Raw genomic sequence first — 10874 nt, 5'->3', positions numbered from 1 at the left:
ACAATATAAAGTATGTAAAGCGCTCATTTTCAATGGAATCAAACCTTTTCAAAGCAAACTGCAATCATGCTCAAATGGAGAAAATAAAAGGATCATGCATTTGATAATTACTCTACTGACTCATTTCCAAGTGCACGCTCCAGTGTTACGTCTTGCCTCCACTCCCTGCGCCTAAATTCATTTACTTTCTTTTCTTAAGAAGTGTGTGAGAGACTGTGTGACAGGAGTGACCCTCTGGCCTGCAGTTACCCTGCTGTGTTATTTTAAGCATGCGGGCAGGTGCTGAACAACAACAGCTACGCGCCGAGAGGAGTGTGTCACCGCTGAGTGACGTAACGTGGACATTAACACGCTTTGAATGCTGTCACTCTGAGTTCCCTCTTCGTTCGTCTTCTGCTGACTGTGATATAAGAAACACATCCTCTTCTGATTTACACTGAACGATGAGGCACCACACGATCAGCCTCATTCCACATAGTTAGCTGGGATGTTCTGACATCCCTGTAAAACAGATATATGGGTCAACCACGACATGCAGGAATGAATGAGTCTCCATCTGAGTCTTCCACTCTCGAGTTGTACATTACAGTATCACTGAGTGAATGACATCATTTTCCTCTCTAGATTAACATGTCTGTGGAAAATTGTCAGGACTCATTAATCAGGCCTTGAAAGACTTTTCCGTTATTGCTGTGATTTGTATTCTAACATAGCTTTATTGGATGAAAGCGACTGATGGAAAGACGCCGTATTTTATTCTTTTCTGCCCTTAATTGCTCATAATTCTTTGGACGGCTGGACGGAAACATGTAGCATCTTAAAAGACCTTCCACTTGAGGATCAAATTCCAAATCAATGCAGTTCAACATAAAGTCAAACCTGATGTTAGGTTCATTACTAGGGAGAAAGCGGATCACTACAGTACAGTCAGTACAGACAACCTCACCTGGGGTGAATCCATGAAGTGAATCCACTATGTCTCGCTCAGGCCTTCGTGTCCCTATGCTCTCTCATCTCATTGGTGATGATAGTTCCTCACCCAGCACATGGGTGAGGAACTCAAGTGGTTTGTAGTTCTAGACCAGCAGGGGCCAGTCTGGAACTAGTTTTTCTGGGTGAGAGCTGGTTTTTGTGACCAGACTTGGACGTGGTTTAGTGTGTTTCAGCTCGAGCTTGGCCAAAAAATCCCAAATCAACTGTTTCAGACAGTCAGAAGATGTCTCTCTATCTTCTCCACTCTGTCTATCAGCTCCTTCCTGTCCCTTACTGTTCTAAGGCCTAAATAAAAAGTGAAGAACAGTTGGCAGACGTGACCTGAACTTCACGTGTTCAGTTCACGAGAAGCTGCATCTTTAAACCGTGCCTAACTAGTAATTACCATATTTCCTACAGTCCCTGAACCTGCTATTTGACGCACGGGGTGTGGGTGTGTGTCTGTGTGCGCGCTGATTGCAGCTTTCTGTATGTTGAAGCGTTCATAAATCTCCGTCCAGCCAATAGGAGGGCTGGTCTTAATCCCAGCTCGGTAAAAAGCCGGTGCGAGCCCAGAGGCGACTGTAATCTGCAGAGAGAGACAGCTGAGAGCCACAGACAGACCCAGACAGACACAGACAGACCCAGACAGAGGGAGAGCTACAGACTGGAACCAGGAGTTTCTGTTGTGGAGATGCCCGGTGTTGAACCAAACTTTTCCATCCCTTCATTGCACTTTGGAGCTTTTTAAAACGCGTCCCAGAAGAGGAGACAGACAGACAGAGACGCGCCGGTGCTCTGCGCGCCTCCACTTCATCCACACGTCTCCAAACAGCGCCGGCTCTTCAGTTTGCGGATCGCGCTGCGCCGCCGTTCGTCTGTTATTTCCCCGACACTCTCACTCCCTCTCTGGACGTCCCGTTGAGTCCCGTTCGTCATGTCCTCCGGTGATGCCTCGGAGCAGAGTCGGCGGGTCAGCGTGCTGTGTTGGGATCAGGTGAGGCGTTTGGACTCCATCCTGGGGGAGAGCGTCCCGATCCACGGCCGCGGAAACTTCCCCACGCTGTCCGTGCAGCCCCGGCAGATAGTTCAGGTGAGACCACGGTTCCCACAGCAGTTTTTAAAGTTGTCTTCTTGTTTACAGTGAAGTGTCCAGGAGCCGGGGACACTGTTGATAAAAAGTTTGACTTACTGTGGTGTGAATCAAGTCAGTCCCAACAGGTTTGTGTGAACTGTAGCTGGCACATTTGTATTATATGATTTATTTGGGTTCAATTGGACAAAGCAGCCTGCAAATCACAGCTATCAACATGTCTTAGTTAGTTATTCCTACAGTAACTAACCTATTATGATGTGATTATGTGTGTGTAACCCCTACCCAGCACACCATCACACACACACACACATACAGACATTAAATAACACACACGGACAGCAGAGCACGGCACATATTTTCATCCTGACAGGTGATAAAGCAGTGACAACAAGAGCAAAGGTGTGTGTTTCAGGTAACAGGTCGTTCTGTGAACGGCACATTCTGGAAAATTCTAGCAAGTGAAATATCAGTCTTCCTGCTCTAAAGGGATATTCCACACCTTGCTACAATAAAAAAAGTTTGAATTTGGACTCTAGACACTAGGAAGATTTCTAGAAACAAAGTCAATGCACTTTATTACCGTCCTTCTCTCACCTGTGTGGGACACTCTGAGTACTTTATGTGCTTCATTTTGTACAGTGGTTTATGGCAGAGCTCATTACATCTTAAAAAAAAAAAGACATTTGATCACCCGCACTGTTAACACAGACACAAGAGTGGGGATGATCTAACAGCATTACTGCAGTTTTCCACTGGCTCACCACAGCTCCGTTTTTCACAGCTCTTGTGAAAATGAGGCAGAGATAATAACTGAAGAACAAAACGTATAGGGAATAGCCTGACCTGCAATTTTCCTGAAGATTAAATAGATGCCTTTGCCTGTAATCCAGGTTCATCTTTCAGCTGAGTGATTCATACTTTCTGTGGTGATCCTGTGGGGACCCCCCCCCCCACTCCCCCCACCTCCCCTGCCCACACACATATAACATTTCAAGGACCTATAGAATAAAGGAGGTCCTTTCTATCTGCACCCCCCTAAAGTCTTTCCGTTATTATGCAGCACAGTTGACACCAGAAACCCCAAAAATTTAAGAATAAAGATTTCTTTAGGCCACAGTAGATTTTAAGCAGCTTTTAAACCAGCTTTTAGGAAAAGTAGCCCACAGCTCAACACAGTCTCTTATTAAAACAAAATAAGCTACATTATTACATTATATACATGTTTTATGATAATTACGTTCATTCTATCCATTAACAATAACTGTTTAATATTAAAGTTGACACAATACCTCACTAGTTACCTGCCAACATCCTGCCTCAGGTCAGTAGCATATTAATTACAAATTATACAAAGAATATTTAACTTGATAATAAAACTATAATATAATCAAAGCATGTTGTAAATGTTGTTAGCCTAACGCACCTGTAAGTACAGATGGATTTGAAAAGTCTGCACTGTGTCAACATGCAAGGATTATTTTGACAAAAAATAAAAGCAGACATGTTCCCCGACATGGAATATGTAAAGCAGGCTTCAAGTGTCTCCAAGTTGATTTTCATACCATATAAACATAAATGGAAACCAATGGCTGCTTGGAAGAAAGGAAACCACATTCAGATATATAAACCAGTGTGAGACGTGTTTTGGAAAACGGCTGACAGTAATGTGAGGCATTTGTGATTCATGGTAAATGGGCTAAAACAAACAAAACCACCACGGTGTTGCTTTAATGTCATTTACTTTTAGCCTATGTACCACACCAGACAGAGCTCTGTACCCTGAGATTGATAGGAATGATTACAGAGTCTGTTCTGTCATCATATACTGATATTGGGTAAGGTGACCAAGGGATCACACTCCCAGAGAGTCAGAGGAGCCCCTTTCAGTGGTGAATTTGTCTGAGGGCCATATTGAAATACCATGTGTTTGTGGTCTGGTTGTGAGTCAGCCATGTGAGCAGTGAAAGAAAATGAGTACTGTTCCTGACACCTTTGTTTCATTAAATGTTGACAGTCAACAGCCCACAGTCAGTCAGAGTGTCTGGTGACCATAGACTTTCACTCAGTGGGATATACAGTAGCCCTATAGCATCATACTGCATGATGATAAACACAGAAACCTCACGTGTGTGCCATAGCTTGTGCAATTTGATTTTGAGTGGGTTCTTGTGTGGGGGCAGAGGTATGGAGGCCATAGTGTTTTTGTTGGCCACCAAGAGGGTTGTCTCATTTTCCGGCTCTGCAGGCTATCACATTAAATCCAAATTTTGTCTACAGCACATGTTTGAGATAGCTCTCTTATCTTTTTCTCCTCAATGCTTTGCTTTCACCATAGTACTTCACTTTCATGGATGGTAGTGAATAGCCTGGATTTGAAGTATAGAATATGAGGAGTGGATTAGTGTCTGTAATAACACTGGGCTGGTGAGTCTGGGTTGACAACATATCACTGTGGTAAATGAAGACTCCTAGTAGCCTGACTCCACTGAGGCCCTTGCCAGACTGTAAACTAACTCCTCACTGGGCTATTGTTAAGACTGTGCAACCTCCCTACAGAGGAGGTAACCTGGGAAGATTCACTTTGGTCTTTCAACTATTATTTTCTGTTATATTTGCTTTTAAGACTCTTGTACATCAAAATGTGCAGAACTTTACATCTCTTCATGGGAATCAGGTACCATTGAGGTAATCAAGGTCATGACACCAAAGTCAAAGTCTTTTTCTGTTTTTTTTTTTTTTTTTTGCAAAATAGTATTTTAATTATAATTGCAAACCTATACAGATCAAGTGTTTGCAGGTCTTCTCAGTGGGAAATTTAAGTTAACCCAACGATAACACAAAAATTGGAAAGCAGTGGGTATATTGAGGTGACTTTGGCTCATGACCTTATTACTTAATACTTACTTATTACTGTGCCAGTTGATTTTTCTAGAATAAAACATACAGTAACAGAAACAGTTGACGTTTTCCTTTATTTTATTAAGTTTGTAAATATAAGTTGCTATAATAAAATAATAATAAAAATAATAATATAAAATTCCATTAGGAAAAGGACATGTTTCTACAAAGTATTTTTAAAACTGTACTTTGTAAAGTATGTTATACTGTTGTGCCAGTAATCTCCTTCAGGACCCATTAAGCTGGTTCCAAGGGCAACTGTCAAAATAAATAGCTTCATTTTATTATTAAATCACAATAATATAAAAATGTCAGAGGATATAAAGGGTTTACTATTTTGCTGTAGCTTTCACTCTCACAAGTTTTATGTTACACGGCTTCCTGAGCTAATCCAATTCAACAAAATTATCCCCAAATGGGTCCCTTGGATAGAATCCTATCAAAAACATTTAAGAGGCCAGTGACATTAAAATGTCTGTGAAGCCTTGAAGCAGATGAACAACTCCTACATTGAAAACATCCTTCACTTTGGGGAAGAAACAGTACCCTGTTTCACCCTGTGACTCATTCTGGTCTAGGCCTACAGGTGAAATGACCACCCGTGCATAGGAAATTCAAGGAAGCTTTTTAGATCAGAGGAAAAACCATCATCATCATCCCCTGCTGCCTGCCAAGCTACTGTACGACTGACTGGTTGGGTTAGTTTTGGAGTGGATGCGAAGGTCAGGGACTCGTAACTTCTCATTTGCTGTCGCCATTTCCTTGGCAGATGGCTTGTCTGACTCACTGCCCAGAGTTCTTATTGGTGTCCAGGGGACTATGGGCTGGTAAACGGCTGGGTCATTTCAAACTGGCGTAATAAAAACACATTCAGGCCACAGCTTAAATGAAATACTCAAGGAAACTATTGAGACTGGAGAAGAAGAGTGGAGAGACTGTTATGTTACGCCAAGGCGTTGTCAACACCAGACTGTCTGGTTCATTTGTGGCTCTTTTTACAATGCTTTTCTTGCTCAAACATCAACGGAAGTGTCTCCCCTCGCCTGGCTCACCAGGTGCTGGTGCCTTGTGTGAGAAGTGTACTAGCCTGTTTTATGAGTACTGCAGGGCAGGAACGGCAGAGCTGTGCTTCCTCGTGTGCTCTGTTTGGGACCCTCAGATAGGCAGATGATGGCGTGCTGTTAACTCAGACCAACTGTTAGAGTGTGAGGTCAGAGCAAATGCTGCTGTGGGTTTCCCTTTTAAGTGTTAATAAATATTTCAGTATAAAAAATGTATTCTTGAAGCATTTTTGTGGCTTTGAAGTTGTCTCCCAGGGTTTAGGTGACAGAAATCATCTTCTTCAGAGGTTTTGTCTTTAAAGGTGTATGTGTCATTATAACCTTTGGTTTGGAATATTTTAGCTTTTTTTGAAAAAAACGAATTTGATTGTGAGATAGGACGAGTGATACGACTTGTCATGTCAGTAAGCTGGAGTCTGATGTATTGTCTAGCTTGGAGGAAGGGGACATAGTAATCTATTAAAGGCTATGTCAAAAAAAGCCATAGCCACATTTAAAAAAATGCCTTTTTTACACATATATAATCTGTGGGATCGCAGCACAAACACAAAGGTTTAAATGATCTTTTTTCGGTTAATAGGTATGCTTTTGCTATAGTATGGTTTGCTGCAAAAATAAAGACCGCAGGTAGAGCTGAAGGAAGTATTTACAATATAAAAGCACCTTGCTCATTTTGCTCAGCATACCATAAGATTTAAGCTATTACTGGAAACACTTGACCATGCTATTTTTGTCTGAGGAATAAACACTGTCAGGTAGGGGAGCACTATTAAAAATAATTAACTGGATACACATAGCATTGTGAAATCTCAATCCAAATGTCAAACTTACTCTGCTAGCCAAGCCAAACTGACAGCGAGCAGGAAAACAACATACCCATATGGATCAGTGAGTTTTGCAACAAACAGCTGTGTTCAGAGTTGTCTCAGAATAGGCCTTGTTTGGCTGTTTGCCTCCTCTCTGTCGTGTCATTTGAATGATGCAACAGACAGGACACACAAACATGTCAGCTGTCTGCAGCCCAGCACTTTTCCCAAGCATCGCAGCACTGTGTGCATGGTGTGTGTTCCAATAACCAGATAAACTTTTCTTTTTTCCTTGCCAAAGGCTGTTTATACAACAGCGAGGCAATCGTATTTTCTCAACATGGTCGCAGGCTACGAGTTTAAAAGTTCACAGCTGAAATGTTTTTTTATATTGTGTGGAGAGAAGTCAGTGGACAAGCATTGACTTGTCATTTTCCTCAGCTTATCCTTGTCGTGCTGATGTTGCTCCCTTCATGTACAAAAAGGAGCGTTTCAAATTAGCTCAGCTTCAACTTATTTATTGTGTATTGTACAGTATGTAGGTCACTGTCATCCTCGGGCAACAGGATGAGTTATGGTAAATGACACCGTCGTCAGAAGGAAGGAACCACTTTTTAGATGTGTCCTTCAGCCACGTATTGAAACACTATCTGCTTCTAGAATATTCTCCAGGTTTCACCTGTTGTCCCCTAGCTTGAGATGTAGAGCAGCTTCTGCATTGGTAGATTATTTTCTTATATTTAAGTATATGAAAAGGCAAATAGTGTTTTATCCTATCAAATATTTTTTAGATTAAGTAGAAATTAGTAAAAGTAATTGGATGTCCAAAGAAGTGTGTAAAAATCAAACTGGACAATATAGTGAGCATTGTGTTCATGCCTCATTATACATTCACTTTTCATTACTAGTTTTAATAAATTGGATTGGATGCTCCTCAGATTCTTTTTCTTTCAAGTAGTAAGGATAAAAAAGCCTCCTCCAGCTTACTCTTGCATACTGCATGTACAAACTTGTGTTTTCCTTGTCAGCCTCTTTGATTGTTATCTTTTTGTGGATAACTATGACTACATTTTCTTCCCTGTCTCTGCATCTTACAGGTGGTCAGGGCTCGACTGGAGGAGCAAGGCGTAGAAGTGCGTGACGTTAGGCTGAATGGCTCAGCAGCCAGCCACGTGCTGCACCAGGACAACGGCCTTGGGTACAAAGACCTGGACCTGATCTTTGGCTTAAATCTGACTGATGACAAAACCTTCAGGCTGGTGAAGGACGTGGTGCTGGACTGCCTGGTGGAGTTCTTGCCTGAAGGGGTATGCAGGGAGCGAATCACTGCACTCGCCCTGAAGGAGGCGTACGTGCAGAAACTGGTGAAAGTTTGTAATGAGACGGACCGCTGGAGCCTCATCTCGCTGTCCAACAATACCGGCAAGAATGTGGAACTGAAGTTTGTGGACTCTTTGAGAAGGCAGTTTGAGTTCAGTGTCGACTCCTTCCAGATCAGTCTGGACTCATTGCTGCTCTTCGACCGTTGCTCAGAGACAGCCATGTCCGAGACCTTCCACCCTACCGTGCAGGGGGAGAGCATGTACGGAGACTTCGAGGAAGCTCTCAGCCACCTACGCTCCAAGATTATTGCCACCCGCAGCCCAGAAGAGATCAGAGGTGGCGGGTTGCTCAAGTACTGCCACCTGCTGGTGCGAGGCTTCCGCCCATCCTCTGAGTCTCAGATGAAACAGATGCAGCGCTACATGTGCTCACGCTTTTTCATCGACTTTCCCGACATAAGCGAGCAGCAGAGAAAACTGGAGGCGTATCTGCAGAACCACTTTGCGGGCATGGAGCACAAACGCTACGAGTACCTGGTGACACTCAGGCGAGTGGTGGACGAGAGCACTGTGTGTCTGATGGGCCACGAGCGCCGCCAGACGCTGGCACTTATATCTGCTCTCGCACTGCGCGTAATGGCTGAACAGAATGCTATTCCTGCTCTGTCTAACATCACCTGCTACTATCAGCCCGCCCCCTATGTCAGGGATGTCAATTTCAGCAATTACTATGTGGCACAAGTTCAGTCTCCAATGGCCACATGCAACTCTTACCAAACATGGCTGCCTTGCAGCTGAGCAGCAACTTTTGTGTTAGGGTGTCCGGAGAGCTTTCTGTTTTAACTTTACGTTGATGTAAGCTGAGCACTCATTGGAGTGCATGGTACCTCTGCAGCAATGTGGCTTTCTGGTTTAAGGCCCTGTGCGAACAAAAGGAAATTAATTGATCTTTTTTTTTTTTTGCCAAATCTTACATCCGAACCATTCCACTAAGTTATATTGATTAATACTGCTGTAAACAAAAAAAAACAAAAAAAACAACTAAACTCATTCGAGCCATTAATATTAATATTATTATTATTCTACCCTTTAATTCTGTTGTTGTTTCATAACCAATGTTGACATGTATGGACAAATATGAAGGGTTAATATGTGACGGAGGAACTTTACTAGTCCTGTTTCTTGTCTGATAGAGGCTTGTATTGGGTCTTTAATGAATTGTAAATACTTGGTACGAAACCAGAAAGCTATTTTATTTTGTTCTGTCTGTGGTTTCACTTGACCTGTATGGGAGGGATAAAGGACCAAAGAAATACCTTCTTGTGTAGCATGACAAACAAAGACTGTATGTGGTTACAAGTGCCTGAACATGACTTTGAAAAAAATGTCTTTATATTAAATGATATGTACGAACTGTTTTTTTAAACTTTTTCAACCAGGTTACTGTACATTTCTATATCCAGGGTCAGGGTATTTGTTTTTAAATCATTAAAAACGTCAAAAATGTAAAGATGTGGTACACTGGTCTTTATTTACATGTGCACTAACAAAGGAGGGCAAAGTATTTTTAATTCGGTCCAGTTGACGGGTTGATTATTCCAGCGACATGCGTCACTCTGCTCTATTTATCTCTACTCCCCGTATCTCACTCATCTCTTTCTGTGCCTCTCCCTATCTATTTTTCACTATCTTTTTTGATCACACACACTCCCCTGTGTGCTGTTGTCTGTGTTCCATCAGCCAGACACCGTCTGGCCTGACACAAACACTTACTTGTTCAAACCTTAGCCCCCATGAGCCCAAGCCTATACATTAGCCATTTCCTTCCACTTGTACACAAGGGGTTTCCTTGGCCTCATGCAGAAAGGGAAGATTGCTGTTGCTGTTGAGTTGAGCTCTGAGGGAGCAGCTGAGGACCAGGTGGTAAATGGGACTGCTGGCTTTTCAGCAAATGTAACGATGCATTCCAGCACTTCACTTCCTGGATGATCAGAACAGTTCAGTATTTCATCCTTGCTTAGGCCACCTTTCCTCATGCTAAGACATTTTATCCTAATTACTTTCGCATGGGGGATGACTTCTAGAGATTTAGTAAGGCATGAATGGCATGCAGCTGCTTACTGTTATTTCTGATTCAGGCAGAAAGGAGCAAGTGCTGGAACGTTTGAGAGAAATGCTCATCGATTTCTTTATTAAAGTGTTGAAGTAAAATGTCTGTCAGAGTGATTAAGAGGGCGAGATATAAATGCAACAAGGGACATTTCCCCTCAGTGGGTTTGCTGTCAGACATGTCTTCAAAGTGCTGCAGAAACACTGAGGAAAACATACAGTACGATACCCTGGAGAGTTCCTCTGGAATAAACTCACTTTAGAGTCACAACTGAGGAAGAGCTTGTCTTATCTTTAACAAACCAGTGACTCCTTTTTGTGCCCGAAGGCCAGACCTCTAGAGCAAACCAAAGAGCTGCAAAGAAGCAGCAAGTTGGGAATGTGTTGAAGTTTAATTTGCTTTAAAATATGTTTGTGATCTGTATGATCTGATGAAGAATTGATCCAGCTGAGTGTGGTCTCATCTAGGATCACCATGAAGTTGACATTGACAACTAGACAACCTCTTTTTTTTGGTCAAAATCCATGTTATTTCAGGGAGTTGCCTGGCTAGTCTGCAAAGAATGGGGGTGGGGGAGGGGGGGTGTTATCAGACAGACCCACTGACCAT

General features: G+C 42.6%; 1 protein-coding gene across 1 annotated transcript; it reads left to right on the top strand.

The window, feature by feature from the left end:
• The first annotated feature begins 1463 nt into the window (after positions 1-1463).
• On the top strand, positions 1464-9665 carry tent5bb (terminal nucleotidyltransferase 5Bb). The gene is made up of 2 exons (XM_026349584.2): positions 1464-2065; positions 7931-9665. The coding sequence occupies exons 1-2, from the start codon at positions 1910-1912 to the stop codon at positions 8951-8953; spliced, it is 1179 nt and encodes a 392-aa protein (XP_026205369.1). The 5' UTR covers positions 1464-1909; the 3' UTR covers positions 8954-9665.
• The last annotated feature ends 1209 nt before the right edge of the window (positions 9666-10874 follow it).

The sequence above is a fragment of the Anabas testudineus genome, chromosome 11, assembly GCF_900324465.2.
Source record: "Anabas testudineus chromosome 11, fAnaTes1.2, whole genome shotgun sequence".
Lineage (NCBI taxonomy): Eukaryota > Metazoa > Chordata > Actinopteri > Anabantiformes > Anabantidae > Anabas > Anabas testudineus.
Note: the sequence above shows the minus strand (reverse complement) of the source record. Positions and strands in the feature narration are given on the sequence as shown.